At 50.5% G+C, this 16,610-nt stretch overlaps 1 protein-coding gene across 1 annotated transcript in view; it reads right to left on the bottom strand.

Annotated features, from left to right (window-relative positions):
- The window catches only part of LOC147116202 (calretinin-like), a 400,230-nt gene that overhangs the window by 4,051 nt on the left and 379,569 nt on the right, over positions 1-16,610 (bottom strand). Inside the window, exons 6-7 of the mRNA XM_085992021.1 lie at positions 11,607-11,684; positions 10,303-10,358 (exon numbers count right to left, since the gene is read on the bottom strand). Coding sequence (XP_085848147.1) covers positions 10,303-10,358; positions 11,607-11,684 — 134 coding nt within the window. The remainder of the gene's footprint in view (positions 1-10,302; positions 10,359-11,606; positions 11,685-16,610) is intronic.

Here is a 16,610-nt window from a genome sequence, read left to right as displayed (position 1 = left end):
ATTTACAAATGAATGAAGTTTTTTTTTTAAAACAATTTAATAAATTCAATTTTATTTTGCTGGAAATGTATATTTGAAAAGAAAGACGCAGAAAGCAGGAAAAAGAACGGAAGCAAGATGGCGGCGACTCACCTCGGTTCAGAACGATAAGGCCCGCCCACACACGCACCGATTGGTCGACCGTCAGGTCACCAAAGCGTAGGATTGGTCAATCGTCCCGTCACTCGACCGTAGGAGGGCCCGGCCGCACGCGGCAGCAAGCCGCCGTACGATTGGTCGACCTCAAGGTCACTCTGTCGCTAATGAGTGGATAATGAGATGCTAATGAGCGGAATGTTGAAGGTTTTTGGGATACCGCGGGCGCGATTTTAGCCCGGCCGAAACGTAAATACGCTTAAAACCGTCTCGGAAGCGTAAGCTTTCTTTGGAGGTAACGCGCACGTAGGTACGCCCTGTAACTTTCGAGCACATAGCCCGCCAGACGCACAGGCGATGACAGACAGAATGACAAAATGACAGAATGACAGACAGAATGACAGACAGAAGTACCGATTTATAAATATAGACTAGCTGAAGTGCCCGGCGGTGCCGAGGCTTTTTCGAGGGCATGTTGTTGTTGGAAGAGAGAGCGAGCGAGCGACTGGGGGGAAGAGAGCGACTGGGGGGGGGGGTGGAAAAAGAGAGAGAGCGACTGGGGGGGAAGAGAGGGAGGGTGGGAGGGGAGGAGGGGAGAGGAGGGGGGGGGGAGGGGAGGGGAAGGGGGAGAGTCCACGAGCCCCCTGATCCCCGTCCTCCCGAGCCCCCTGAACCCCACCCCCCGAACTCCAGAGGTTGGCCCCCCCGAGACTCGCACCCCCACCCCCACCCCCGAGGCTCGCCCACCACCCACCCACCCCCGAGGCTCGCCCCCCCCGCCAACCAAGCACCGAACTCCGGAGGCGCGATCTTCCGAGCACCGACCTCCCGAGCTGGCTTCAACATTGCGGCTGTGCGAGGCAGCCGGAGGGCCCGGTTGCCAGGGTAACAGTGACGCTGACCAAGCCCCGCCCCGCGGCCGAGCCAGAGAGAGAGACGCCGCGTCTCAGCTGCTCCTGCTGCGAGCGCGGCCCCCCCCCCCCCCGAGGTGAAGACTGCCGATTGCGGCTGTGCGAGACGGCCGGCGGGCCCGGTTGCCAGGGTAACGCTTGACGCTCAGCAAGCCCCGCCCCCCGGCCGAGCCAGAGAGAGATGCCGCATCTCAACTCCTGCTGCGCGCGCACCCTAGCGGCGCTGGGCTGAGGCTCGGCCCTCCAGCCTTCGAGTGGGGCCGGGAGGTGCCTAGCTCGGGCGTGGGTGCGGAGGAGGCGCCGAGGCTTCTAGGCCTACCTGGAAAAACGGGGAAAGGTAGGAAAATTAATGAGATTAGATAAGTTAATTACTTTCTAAATCATTTTTTTTTTTTTAAAAACAATATGGCCTAGAAATTCAGTGCCCTTAGCGCCGATTTTGCGGCGCTAGAGGGCCTAGCGCTGCAATTGGCGCCGGCGCCTAAATTGCCTGGGGCCCTTCCGCCGCGGTAGACCGGTAGCGCTGCGCCGGCACCGATGACGTCATCGGTGTGCGCAGCGTCCCGGTTGCCGTGGTGACGGGCCCCAGCGCCGAAATTGACTTGCGGCCGCCTCGCCCGTGGCAGCCGCAAGCAACGTTCTGGCAGAGGTGCCTTGCACAAGTTTGCGCCGGCGCATTAAAGGCCCCGCGGCGGCCGGCCGCTTTCCCGCCGCCCGCCTGGCCGCAGCTCCCTCCCCGGACCAGAAGCAAGCCCGGCACTTGTCCGAGGTGCCGGGCTCATTTTTAATAAGATTATCGCGGGCCGCGGCCGGGTGCAGGCAGCTCCTCCTTAAGGGAAGGAGGAGGCCTGCACTTCCCGAACCTGCCGCACCGCAGCGGGCGCCGCAGCGCCGAAATTCAGCGCATAGCGCCTGAAAACTGGCGCTAACAGCTTTCAGCAGCGCCGGCAGCCGTTTGGGTGCAGAACCAGTGAATTTTGGGCCCGACCAGCGCGACTTAGCTCCGGCACTAACTTCCGGCGCTAAAGCCCTGGCAGCGCCAAAACTCAATTTCTAGGCCTGAGTGTTTTAAAAGCAACGTTTTTTGTTAAGATGCAGAAAGCGGGAAAAAGAAAGGAAAAGTTTGGAATCAAGATGGCGGCGACTCACCTCGGTTCAGAACGATAAGGCCCGGCCACACACGCACCGATTGGCCCGGCGGCACACGCCAGCAACCCGGCGTACGATTGGTCGAGCTCGAGGTCACTCTGTCGCTAATGAGCGGATAATGAGATGCTAATGAGCGGAACGTTGAAGGTTTTTGGGATACCGCGGGCGCGATTTTAGCCCGGCCGAAACGTAAATACGCTTAAAACCGTCTCGGAAGCGTAAGCTTTCTTTGGAGGTAACGCGCGCGTAGGTACGCCCTGTAACTTTCGAGCGCATAGCCCGCCAGACGCACACGCGATGACAGACAGAATGACAGACAGACAGATGTACCGATTTATATATATAGATTCCCTTGCTTTGTTTGCCCTCCCCAAATGCATTACCTCACACTTCTCCAGATTGAATTCCATTTGCCACTGTTCTGCCCACCTGACCAGTCCATTGATATCTTCCTGCAGTCTGCAGCTTTCTTCTTCATTATCAAGCACATGGCCAATTTTTGTATCATCTGCAAACTTCTGAATTACACTTCCTACATTCAAGTCCAAATCATTGATATATACCACAAAAAGCAAAGGACCCAGTATTGAGCCCTGTGGAACCCCATTGGAAACAGCCTTCCAGTCACAAAAACACCCTTCGACCATTACCCTTTGTTTCCTGCCTCGGAGCCAATTTTGGATCCAACTTGCCACTTTGCCTTGGATCCCATGAGCTTTTGCTTTCATGACCAGTCTGCCATGCAGGACCTTATCAAAAGCCTTGCTAAAATCCATACAGACTACATCAAATGCACTACCCTCATCGACCCTCCTTGTTACCTCCTCAAAAAATTCAATCAAGTTAGTCAGACACGACCTTCCCTTGCTATGCTGACTGTCCCTGATTAACCCGTGTCTTTCTAAATGAAGATTTATCCTGTCCCTCAGAATTTTTTCCAATAATTTTCCCACCACCGAGGTTAGGCTGACTGGTCTGTAATTACTCGGTCTATCCCTCTCTCCCTTTTTAAACAATGGTACGACATTAGCAGTCCTCCAGCACCACACCTGTAGCCAGAGAGGATTGGAAAATGATGGTCAGAGCCTCTGCTAGTTCCTCTCTTACGTCTCTTAACAGTCTGGGATACATTTCATCTGGGCCTGGGGATTTATCCACTTTCAAAGATGCTAAGCCCCTTAATACTTCCTCTTTCACTATGTTTATTTCATCTAATATTTCACACTCCTCCCTGATTGCAATGTCTGCAATGTCCCTCTCTTTTGTGAAAATCATGTACTTTAATATAGATATATAAGATTGCACTTTAAAAGAAAAAGAAAGACTTGCATTTCTATGGCGCCTTTCACAACCTCAGGATGTCCCAAAGCACTTTACAGCCAATTAAGCACTTTTGAAGTGTAGCCAGTGTTGTAATGTAGGAAACGCGGCAGCCAATTTGCACACAGTAAGGTCCCAGAAACAGCAATGTGATAATGACCAGATCATCCATTTTTAGTGATGTTTAGGGATAAATATTGCGCAGGACACCAGCTAGAACTCCCCTACTCTTCTTCAAAATGGGACCGTCTGTATTCACCTCAGAAGACAGACAGGGCCTCAGTTTAACATCCCATCCAAAAATATGGCACCTCTGACAGTGTAGCACTCTGTCAGTACTGCATTGGAGTGTCAGCCTGGATTATGTGCTGAAGTTTCTGGAATGGGACTTGAACCCATGACCTTCTGATTCAGAGGCAAGAGTGCTACCCACTGAGCAAAGACTGAGGGGCAGATTTTCCTGGAGCTGTCAGGCGGGCTTTCAGGCGTGTGGGAGGGGGGGGGGGGGGGGGGGGGAAAAAAAAAAAAAAAAAAAAAAATTATTTCGCAAAAATAGGGGGTCACGACCACCACCCCCCCACCTGACTCCCCACCCGATTTTCACCCAGGCGTTTGTCTGACCCGAATCAGTCCTGCCCGCAGCAGGCGGGAGTGGTCTTCAGGCACCTTAATCACCAATAATTGGCATCTATAATGCCATTTTAAGGGGCCCTTGCTATTTTCAGCCTTTTCCCACGTTAAACACGCCTGGTGGGAACCCCGCTGATGAAACCTGGCGTGAACAATATCGGATTGCTAACTATCAGCTGCAGGTCAATCAGGAAAGAAGAGATTTAATCAGACATCATTTGTAGGTTGCAGGACCTTGTTGTTTCAGGCTTGGGGCAACTTGTTCCAGGCTTAGGCACAGCTGTGGAAGGTTGGAGCCTCACACACTTCTCCAGTGTGAGCTCCTGGGAAGCCCCTCTCGCCACCCTCAATCAGCGCTTCCTCAACGGAGGCATCTACCAGAAGCATGGGGGGCCTTTTTTTCCCTTCCCTTCTTGGCATTAGAGGATCTCCAGCAGCAGAGGCGGCAGCAGCAGATCCAGCAACAACAGCAGCACCAGCAACAGGAGCGACAGGCTGTGGCTCACCTACCTGAGGCAGCACAGGCCAGAAGGGGCCAGCGCATGGAAGGCCGTCGGCGCAGGAGATACCCCCAAAACAGGGTCTACAGACACAGGGTCAGCTACCTCAACATGACTGAGCAGCAGTGTCAAAGGCGGCTCCGACTTTCGCGAGCGGTAGTGACTGACATCTGCGCAATGCTGCAGCAAGACCTGGAGCCCAGAGCACCAGGTCGACACTCCTTACCAGTGGCCCTCAAAGTCACCACCGCACTCAACTTTTTTGCCTCAGGCTCCTTCCAGGGATCAGCAGCAGACATCAGCGGCATTTCCCAGGCAGCCGCACACACTTGCATCACGCAGGTAACCGATGCCCTCTTTGCCCTCGCGCACAAACACATCCATTTCACCAGGGATCGAGCAAGTGTGAGGGCGCGAGCGCTTGGATTAGCTCATCTGGCAGACTTTCCAAGGGTGCAGGGCGTCATTAACTGCACACATGTGGCCCTTAGGGCACCCCATCGCAATCCAGGAGTTTTTGTCAACCGCAAGGGCTTCCACTCCCTTAACGTTCAGCTGGTGTGTGACCACAAGGAGATTTTGCATGTTTGTGCCAAGTACCCTGGCAGCTGCCATGACTCCTTCATACTGCGCCAGTCTACTGTGCCTCTGCTATTCAGGCCACCAGACGAACTTCAGGGATGGCTGCTTGGAGACAAGGGCTATTCCCTGCGGACTTGGCTAATGACACCGTTGAGGAGACCAACCAACGAAGCTGAGGAGCGCTACAACTCCAGCCACATTTCCACCAGATGCATTATCGAGCAAACCATCGGATTGCTGAAGATGCGCTTCAGATGCCTGGATAGATCAGGTGGAGCCCTACAGTACTCAGCAGCCAGGGTCTCCAAAATCGTCATGGTTTGCTGTGTTCTTCACAACATGGCACAGCGTCATGGCTTGCAGATTCCTCAGGACCAAGTGGCTCCTCACAGACCCGCCTCGGATGAAGATAATGCTGAGGAGGAGGAGGAGAAGGAGGAGGAGGGCGAAAATGACCATCCTGCAGAGGCCCATCAACCAGCGGCACCATTACGTGAGAACATTGCTACCCGGGATGCAAGGAACGCACTCATCCTGTCCAGATTTGCTTAGCCTAGTACATTAAACACTGTAGCCTCACTGCTTCTTACATGGACAGTGGCCAAACCCTGCGCATTCCTACCTATTTGACCAGCATCCTGACAACTGCAAGTAATCCTAAGGCCTCAAGGCGAAATCCCCATTCGCCAAATGACACATGCCACAACTGCAGCAGTTGCCATCAGATTTTTTATAAACAAGATACTGATGACATAATAACTATATACAAAACTTTTCACCCAAGTGACTACCCTTGTGATTAGTGGTGCTTTATTTTTCTCTTACGCGTGCTCCTACATAGTGGTTCCCCTGTGGCTTCAGCAGATGTGGAGGCCCCTTGCTCACTTTCCTGCTGCTCCTGTCTCGACACCTTGGGCGGGCGTCCTCTGGGGTGGTGAGCCTGTGAGGGCTCGCCAGCAGTCTGCTGCTCCTGCGGCTGTGCAGGGGTTGAGACCTCTATCTCCGTTGGGTGTGAACTCCGGCGGGGCTCTGACCGAGGGCTCTGCAGTGGCATGGAAGTGTGAGCGCTTGGAGAGGAACCCTCACTTTCTTGAGGTCTGCCACCAACCTCCCTCTCATGGGTCAGGTCCCCCTCAGTGCCTGCAAGTGGCTTGAGAGCAGCTTGCTGCACATCAGGGGGGCCATGGGGACCCGATTGTACAATGGCAGTCCTACTCAGAGGGCCTGCCATGAAGGTCTGGTTTCTCTGCTCAACAGCTGACCATCGCTCCTCCAGAGATGTCAGTCTATTCTGAACACTCACCATGTTTTCAACACTCTGGCGACTTAGCTCCTCCATGGCCGTAGCCATCCTCTCCTCTACTGTAGCCATCCTTTCACGGAGGTTGCCATCCTTCCCGTGGTGATGCGTTCATGCGCCAATGACTCCACAAAGGCTCTGCTCATGTTCGCTATGGACTCCTCCATTCGCTCCACACTCGCAGTGACCCTGGAGACAAAACTTGCCAGAGACTCCTGCATCTGTGCATGGAGATCCATCACCTCTTCTCTTGCAGATGGAGCCAGAGGCAGAGGGTCGACATGCAGCAGAGCTGAGCTGGTAGAGTCCTGCGCCCTCCGACGAGGACTCTTCACTGCTGTCCCTGTCTCCACCATCTGCTGATGCTCACTTGTGTGCTGTGATACATCAGGTGACAACGCTACTCTATCTCGCGAAGGTCCCACCGAGGTGTGAGTGTCTGCGCTGGTGCTGGGTGTGCTGAATTCTGCTGACACTGCGCCCTCAGAGGTTGGAGCTTCCTCTGAGGCGTCTGGCTGCTCAGCCTCTTCCTCCTCCGCAGTGGGGACGGGGGCTTTGGATGGTCCTGTGGGGGAGTAAAGGAAAGAGTTAGCGATGTGATGCCAAGGTTACATGCACATTGGATTTTGCAGATACTCATAAGTCCAAATGATGTAGCTTCAGAATCATAACAGCCACTCATGCTATGTCAATGAGATGGAAAACTATTCTGTCACCAGCTTGCCAGACTGCCCGTCTCTCCTTCCCCAGCTTCCGCAGCCACATCAGCCCCGACAATTTCCAGCACTCCTTCCTCCCAGGGGGTCAGGTGGGCTATTGAGGGTGGGCCTCCTCCAGTCCTGGCTCGCTCTTTGTTGTTGTGAGCTCTCTTTTCCTGCAATGAGGGAGACAAGTGGTGTTTGAGTGAGAATGCAGGAGTGAGTGTAGAGATTGCATAGCATAGATACTTAGAGGGAGACAAAGATGGTGTGAGGCAGCAAGACCAAGGGCCCTCCCTGTGTGTTGTCAGTTGTGCTCAAAGCATCAGAGTGAGAGGGAGTGTGAGGGCTGCATGCTGGAATAGTTATGTGAATGTGAGCAGAGAGAGAGGGAATGGGTAAGGGTGCATGGATGTGACTGTGAAGTGGGATGTGGAGGAAGAGAGTGCTAAAGCTGAGTGCTGGTGGGGAAAGGCAATGGGGATCAGTTGGAGGGTGATGGAAACTTCATACTTACTTTTCCTGTATGGTGAAGGTCATGGAATCGCTTCCGACACTGTATCCAGGTTCTTCTGGTGACTCCAAGCGAGTTGACATCTGCTGCCACCTGCATCCATGCAGCCTTGGTCTCAGTGGGAGGCCTCTTCTTCCCTGACCTAGGGATGAGGACCTCCCTGTTGGCCCTCACCCCATCCAATAATGCCTGCAGTGAAGCCTCGTCGAATTTGCAGGCAGCTCAGGGTCTGGCACTGGCCACAGCTGCTGCAGGCTCCTCTGCCATCCTGTGTGGTTCGTATGGAAGCCTGCAGAGGTTGCAATGCTTGCTGTGGGCCTTAAAAGCACCACGAATGATGACATCATACTGTGTGATTTTCTGACTGGAAATAGTCAATTAGCAAGGGTTCTCACATGCTGGAAATGAATTGGCCAATTGAGGGAAAATTGCATCAATCTGGCAGACCCATTTACATTCGTGTGGGAACCCCGACATTCGGGGAATCCGACAATTCCCCACACCTGCGGGAAAATCGGCCCCTGAAACCTTTATTGAACAAACACTGGAGTGAACCAATCACTTGTACAAAGACTGACTGATGTATAACCAGCACCTATTAGGAGTTCCCTCACACTTGTTGTATCTGATTTTGTCCCTGGAATGGTCGATGTGACTGCACAATGATGAGCTAGTTGCTTGCAGGCGTGTCCGAGAGATTAATCTTTTATTCCAGGGCATGAATGTAGTTTCCATGGACACCAAGTTAACCGACACTGAGATTCATAATGTTCGGGGCCACCTCAGTGTGCTTCGCTGATTCGGATTGCGGTGGCACATTGGTGATCTGATCAATGATGGCGGCATGGTGTGGGACACAGATTCGGTTCGAGGTGGCATGGTGGTGTACCTGGATCTGGATGGAGGTGGCACGGCAGGTAAGGCACACAGGTGGCACAGTGGTGTGGTGTGTGACATTAGTAAAACACAACACCACCAAATGGTAGTGCTTGGCTTAATGAGCACCATTCCATGTGTGGTGAGTTCCCAATCTCAGCAGTGTTACTGCAGGGAGGCAGCAAGCCAAAGTCATTTGGATCGCAAACCCTCCTGGATTGTCCTGGGGTTTCCTGGAATAAAAGATTAATCTCTTGGACACTCCTGCAAGCAACTAGCTCCTGGGTTCAAATCCAGCTCAATGGTTTCTCTTGGTTGGCTGTAAGGGCTTTACGTGAAATGAGTTTAGACAGCCTCAACCTACTTTATAGTGCACCTGACCATGATGTGGCAAACTCACTCACCCTGTAGAGTTTGCCTTTGCACACTAAGGTTAGCACACTGGCCTGTCAAGCACTGGGAACAGACTGACAAGAGTGCGAGTCTCAGACGGAGAGGTTAAAATCTCAGACTGACAGGATTAAAATCTCAGACGGAGAGGGTGCGAGTCTCAGACGGAGAGGGTGTGAGTCTCAGATGGAGAGGGTGCGAGTCTCAGACTGAGGTTAAAGTCTCCTCTGTCTACCGGCTGGTCCTATAAGTTTGGGACAATCTCAGCCCAGTTCCCAGTCCACGCCGCTAAGAGAGGCCTCGATTGACAAAGGGGAGGCCGAAGGCTTCCTTGAGTGGCCGAGGGGAGCACTCTAGCTCCTCCTGGCCCACAAGGAGTGTTGAAAGAGGCACTTACCTTGCGCAGCCAGCAGCTCCTGCCTCCCTTTCACTGCTGAGTTTCCCGACCGGGCGGACCCCCACACAATATCCACCGTGTTGGAGAAGCGACCCCATATTCAAGTCTTTATACCTCACCCGACCCTCTCCAATCCATTGTGAGGGGGTTAATATCGAAGCCAGAGACTCCATAAGAAGGCGGGGAATGGATTAATTTTGCAGTAATTTTCTGGATCCACCTTATTGATCAATGCCATTTAATATTTATAAACCTGACTGAGGGCCCCTCTTTAAACCGCAGTCCACAAGCTTCTCTATCTTCTCTGATTGTTCATCCCATTTACATTTGGAATCAGTTTTGCTGCTCTTCTCTGCACCCTCTCCAATGCATGTAGCACAGTGACCAGAATTGCATATATTAGTCCCACTGCGATCTTCACAGCCCAGCATAACCTCTGCAGACTTGTACTTTGCTGTTCTGACTATATATCCTGGCATTCCTTTGGCTTTTTTAACTGCCCTGCCACATTGTCCAGGCACTGAAAGTCTGCTATTACTCCCTGTTCCCTTCCAAATATTCTCTGTGCTAGTTTAACTCCATTCAATGTGTATTTTTTTACCAATACGCAACACTTTGTCTTTCTCAATGTTAAACTTCACTTGCCGTATGTCTGTCCAACTGAGCTAAATCCTTCTGTAAAACTATCCTCTGTCTCTACCCCTCTCTCTATTTGGGCACAACGTACGGCACATGTCCTACGAACATACTAAGTTGACAGGCAGGAAAAGACCAGCTGGTTCACCAAGCCTGTCCCACACCATAATGGCTGGAGCATCATGACTAAATACCTCCTCAGTCCCTCGCTCCCCCCGCCCCCCCACCTCCAGCCCTGGGAGATCTCTCAAGAGACTGACTTACCGTGCCATTTCTGAAAGGCCCAGCTTTCCATCTCCATTTGCATCGAATATTTTCAACTGAAAAGAAGAGCATTAATCGCATGGTGATTACAATGCTTCTGTGTTTCACTGATGTTCGCAGTGTATCTATAAAATTTTCCCGTAATCAGTTAATTTCTTTATGAAAATGGTGTCAAGAGCATCACAATCACTGTGTGTTTTATCTCTGGTAATGTCCAATTGTTTCACTGGAGATTACCTGAGAGAAACAAAACCTGCCCATTTCCACCTGCCCTCTCCTCTACAACATGTCTGGGGTTACCCAGCCTCTGAGGTGAGGCCACAGTAAGGATGGGAATATGGGAGGTAGAGTCACTTTGGTCTGCTCTCAGGTGGTGGGGGCGGGGAGAGGGGAGGCGTCCTGGAGTTGCAGGAAGCCCGAGAGCTGGGGAAGCCCTGCGAATCTGGGGGAAGAAGGGCAAGGCCTGTACGTGGAAAACTCTGGGAGCAGGTCACGGCCAACCTAAGGATGGGGTGTAGCATGAGGAGACCCAAGGAAGGAAATACCACTTGACATCTCTCCGTACTACTTCTTCATTGAGAGAGCAGTTACTCCTCTTTTTCCTTATTTGGACTCCTCTCTTCCATTCCTCTCTCGTATACCTGGTAAACTCCAGGTATAATGTCCCCCGTGTGTTTCACTCTCACTGTGTTCAAATTAACACTCACTGCATTGTCGTCTACTCAAACCCATTCTTTCCCAGGACTGTGGAAATTCTCATCTTCCTCAGCTTTCCTTTCCCCCTACAGGCTTTTAAAACTAAATCTTGGTGTCACCTAAGCACTATCCTTCCTTATTTACGTTGCCCTTTCTCCTACTTTTTTCAACTGGGGTGGTGTCCTGCACATGGGGCCTTGCCCTGATTACATAGTTGAAATCAGGAATCTGAGCAGGGTTTCAACTTCAAAGAAGAGGAGAGTTATTCCATTCAGTAGTGAGTAAGCCTGGAGGGGTGGGGCACTGTCACTAGTCCTTTCCCTCACCTGATGATGCTGGGGTACATTTTCATGGGTGCCAACTGCCCTCACCTAAGATGGCATTCAACCATGGAAAGCATTGCAGCCAGGCCCTGTCCTGACACATTTTCTAACAGGTGCCACTAATAGGAGCAGGAAGCCTAGCTGTCTCACAGCCGAAGGGTGCTGAGCTCAATGGTGGCAGCCATACTGCTACTCCTGCTGAGGTCAGCCCAGAGCAGGGATCATCGACGCCTGAGTGGAGTTGGGGGTGTAAGGGACATCATGCCACGGTCGGCCTTTACTCACTATAGTTTGCGTGTACTCCTGCAGCTTCTTGTCATCGTAGTGTCTGTTTGCTTTCTTCAACAAGTCCAGCAGGAAGCTCTGTGGGGACAAACATTTCATCTAAGTTATTTTATATTTTTGGAATTGGCTGGTTTTCAGAGCAGATACCCTTGGAACAGGAGGAGGCCATTCAGCCACGCGATTTTACATCGAGGTCAATGGAGTATAATCGGGCGGGCCGTAAAACGAGTGTCCAATCCGAACCCTCCTCTAACCCGCTGGATGGGTTAGGTTAAAATTACCATTGTCTACGTCTCAATGTAGAATCTGTAGTGTCAATTGGGGGTGCGGTTACTAAGCTCGATGGCACTTAGATGTCTGGCACATTGTGCTTGAGTCACAGAACGTTCTGCTCCTATAGTGATGGGGCCTCCAATCTCCCTCTCCGTGAAGAAGCAGCTGCCCCTCCCCCTGGTGATACAGGCAAAATTAGTAACTGTGAATCTGCTGCATCGCTCATCACGTTGGCGCTCAGTCTGGTGTGCTCTGTGTTGCCCAGAGCCACATCTAAAGCAGAGTGGCAGCCTGTGGATCTGCCCCATTATCTGAATGTTTTTAAGAAAGAAAAATAAAGACTTGCATTTATATACTATCTTTCACAACCTCAGGACATCCCAAACGCTTCACAGCAAATGAAGTGCTTGTGAAGTCTAGTCACTGTTGTAATGTAGGAATAAAGGGACATACGTACACATTTACTGGTGCCTCTCAGTTATTCCCAGTTACTCTGCTTTATGGTGCAGTACACTGACTAGAGGCAGCCCAGGAACAGACATTTTGTGTAGGGTTGCCAACTCTGGTTGGTCATATTCCTGGAGGTTTCAGCACATGACCTCCCACCTTCATCAGCCCCGCCCACATGCTCTCACCATTGGTTGCCCGAGACGACCACTCAGAGCCCCGTCTCCAACTGCCCTGTCCAGTCAAACAGCCCTTTTTCCATTTCCACTATTTTTGTAACTAATAAATGAAAGTGTTCAAAGTAAATGAAGAAATTCCTTCCTTTCTTTCTTTTTTTCTTTTTTTTTCTTGTCTTCCCAAGGTTCTGTTCCCATGGCATCATCCACTATCCACTGTCCTCGATAATGCTGGAACTTTGTGATGTCACAGCAGGAGTACTAAACAAAATGGCTGCTCCTATCTCCAGACAGTTGTGGCTGTAGCATATTTTTTAACATTTAAACTGCAGAGGCATTTCCCCTAACCCCATCAGCCACGAGTATCCCTCCACCAATGCAAACCCATCCTTTGTTATCATAGGGTGATGTCTTGTTTTGCACACTTTGTACAAAATAATAAATTGCAGGACAACGGAGTATTACAGTTTAAACTCTTTTATGAAGCATCAGGTCTGTGAACTTACTCATACAGCACCGTGTGGACAAGATGGAGTTAGGACCCCTTACAGATGCCTGCAGGCCAATGACAACTCAGCATGTGATCACATGTGAATATAATAGGTATTCCTTACAGATGCCTGCGGGCCAATGATAATTCAGTATGCAAATATTACATCCCCTTTCTTTTAAAAGAAAAATGTTATGCATTACTTTTAAACTTTTCTTCTACATAATGTTCTTGGTAGCATAAACATATAAGTAAATTCAGCATTTAACTAGCACTGAGAACATATCAACGTTTCAATAACGATGTACAGTTTTTTTTTTAGGGCAGCGATCCGCCTACACCCTTTGACAGTTCACAAGTCAAGGTTAACTCTAGGCTTGACCTCTCGTCCCGACCTTGTGTGGTATGGAACTGAGCATTCCCCTGAATCGGTCAACAAATCAGGTTCAGGTTTAGGTTCAGGTAAGTATGATGTGTTTTGTGTATTGCTCTGTTCATCACACTCTGTTGAACTGATCCTCTCGTTGGAATGACGGTGTTGTTCCTTGGTGTTCAGGAGGTGCCTGCGATTGCGGCGGTACACCTGTCCTTCTGGGGTGCGGACGTGATATGATCGCTCAGTGTCAGCTGGCTGGATGATGACTGCTGGCTTCCAGTAGTCATGCTCCTGGATTCTGACGGATTCTCCATTGTGCAGCGGCGGCAGTAGTCTAGCTGACCTGTCATAGTATCTCTTTTGGTGTTGCTGTCTCTGTACACGTTTTGCATGCACTTGCTTGCAGTGAAGTCTGAGGCTCATCAACAGCTGTGCTGGTGACTTGAAGTTGTCCTCATTGTTCCATGTGAACAGATCCGTTGCCGTGACCTGCCAGGGCCTGTCTGGGATACGGTGAGGTATCATGGGCTCTTTGACATTTGATGGGCGGCGTTCTAGACAAATGGAACATTTTCCGACAATATCCTCAATGTGTTTGCACATTCCGGGCCAAAACATAATGTCACGTGCTCTTTGTTTGCATTTTTCCATGCCCATATGTCCAGCGTGAATTTTTTTCAACATCTCTTCTCTGAGACTGGTAGGAATGATGATTTTCTCCCCTTTGAAGACGATTTTGTTGATTTGTGACAGTTCGTCTCTGTGGTTCCAGAATTCAGATATGCTCTGAGGGCATTTCCTCCTTTCCTCAGGCCATCCTTCATGTATGACTTTGCTCAGCAGTGTGAGTTGTGCATCTTTCTCTGTTGCTGCTCGGATCTCCTTCAGTTTTGAGTCACTCACAGGTAAGCTGTTGTACACCATGTGCACCTGCACATCCATGCCTTCACTGAGGCTGCTGTCCTGGTAGCTAAGAGACTTTCTGGAGAGTGTGTCTGCGACAGGAATGTCTTTGCCTGGACGGTGAATGATTGTGAAGTCGTACTTCTGTAGCTGAAGGATCATTCTCTGTAGCCTTGGTGGGGCTGCGGCTAGTGGTTTCCTCATGATTGACTCGAGGGGCTTGTGGTCGGATTCCACAATGACTTGTCGGCCATAGACGTACTGGTGGAAACGCTTACATATGAACAGAATTGCATATAGCTCTTTCTCGATTTGAGCATAGTTGATTTCACTGTCTGTGAGAGATCTGGAAGTGTAGCCGATGGGCTTTCCTTCTTGCAGTAATACTGTGCCTAGTCCGTACTTTGACGCGTCCACTTGTAGTCTGAATTCTTTGTTGGGGTCGAAGTAGGCAAGAACTGGTCCTGGTTCTCTGGTGATTAGGTCTTTCATTTTCTGAAATGCTGTGTCATGTTGTGTGTCCCACAGGAACTCATTGGATTGTTTGAGCAACTGACACATGGGTGCGTTGATTTCGGAGAGGCTCGGGGCAAACTTGGCTAAGTAGTTAACCATGCCTAGTACTGTCTCTAGCTCTGCGCGGTTCTTCGGCGGCTCCATCTTCTTGATGGCGGAGATTTTCTCTGGATCCAGCTTAATGCCATCAGTTGAGAGGTGATGCCCGAAATAACTGATCTCGGTGGATCCGATTCTGCTTTTCTCGGGGTTGAGCCGGATACCTTTCTCCCGTGATCTTTGTAGCATCACACGGAGGTTCCTGTCATGTTCCTCTCTATTCCTGCCATAGATGAGGATGTCGTCTACGATTGCGACTACTCCGTTGAGGCCTTCATAGGTTTCGTCGATCTTCCGCTGGAATTCATCCTGAGCTAAGACCAAATGGTAAACGCAGAAATCGGTAGCGTCCAAATGGTGTGTTGAATGTTGTTAGCTTAGATGACTCTTCCGTGAGCTTGATAGTCCAGTATCCTGATCGTGCGTCCATTACACTGAAGTAACGTGCTCCCACTAGCTTGGGTGTGATGTCATCTAGCGTTGGTAGAGGGTAGTGAGGGCGTTTGATAGTCTTGTTCAAATCTCTGGGGTCGAGACAGACTCTGAGCTTGCCTGTACGTGGTTTCTCAACCACTACTAACGCGTTGACTCACTCTGTCGGTTCTGTTTCCCGGACGATTTCTGTATTCTCCATGCTCTGCAGCTCCTCCTTCAGGCGACTACGTAGAGCAAGGGGTATCCTTCTCGGTGGGCAAACCACAGGGGTTGCTGCTGGGTCAAGGTGAATAGTGCATTCACCTGGGAATAGTCTGATTCCTTTGAAAACGTCAGCAAACTCCTCCATGACTGTCTGCTTCTCAACTGGTGCTGTCAATGATAGCACTAGCTTGACGAGGTCCATGTCTAAACATGCCTTTAGACCTAGCACTGGAGGTGGTTGAGTGTCAACAATGTAAAAGTCCAACATCATGTCGCTTTCTTTGTACTTGCATTTCATCACGCATGTGCCTTTTACAATGAGCTGTTCACCCCCATAGCCGGTCAGTCTGCTCTCGAGGCAGTTCAGGGAAGGTTCACTCGGTTGATTCCGGAGATGAGGGGGTTGACTTATGAGGAAAGGTTGAGTGGGTTGGGCCTCTACTCATTGGAATTCAGAAGAATGAGAGGCGATCTTATCGAAACATATAAGATTGTGAGGGGGCTTGATCGGGTGGATGCGGGGAGGATGTTTCCACTGATGGGTGAGACTAGAACTAGGGGGCATAATCTCAGAATAAGGGGCTGCCGTTTCAAAACTGAGATGAGGAGAAACTTCTTCACTCAGAGGGTAGTAAACCTATGAAATTTGCTACCTCAGAGAGCTGTGGAAGCTGTGACATTAAATCAATTTAAAATGGAGATAGATAGTTTCCTAGCTGATAAGGGAATTAGGGGTTACGGGGAGCGGGCAGGGAAGTGGACGTGAGTCTAGGTTCGGATCAGCCATGATCCTATTGAATGGCGGAGCAGGCCCGAGGGGCCGTATGGCCTACTCCTGTTCCTACTTCTTATGTTCTTATGCGTGAGGTGGGCTGTAGCTCACACTCATCCTTCAAGCTGTGATACTCACTCAAAGGAATTACATTAACCTGAGATCCAGTGTCTAGTTTAAACTTAACTCTTTGCCCTGTTTTCCTATCTCAATATCGGCATAGGCTTGCTCAGTCCCTGAAATCTGTTTTTTCTGTGACACAGAATCAATAAACAGTTCCTCTGCATTTGGCTCTCTATCTGGCATTTGGCAT

The sequence above is a fragment of the Somniosus microcephalus genome, chromosome 6, assembly GCF_052327205.1.
Source record: "Somniosus microcephalus isolate GS21.2 chromosome 6, FLI_Smic_1.0, whole genome shotgun sequence".
Lineage (NCBI taxonomy): Eukaryota > Metazoa > Chordata > Chondrichthyes > Squaliformes > Somniosidae > Somniosus > Somniosus microcephalus.
This window is presented reverse-complemented; position numbering and strand designations above follow the sequence as displayed.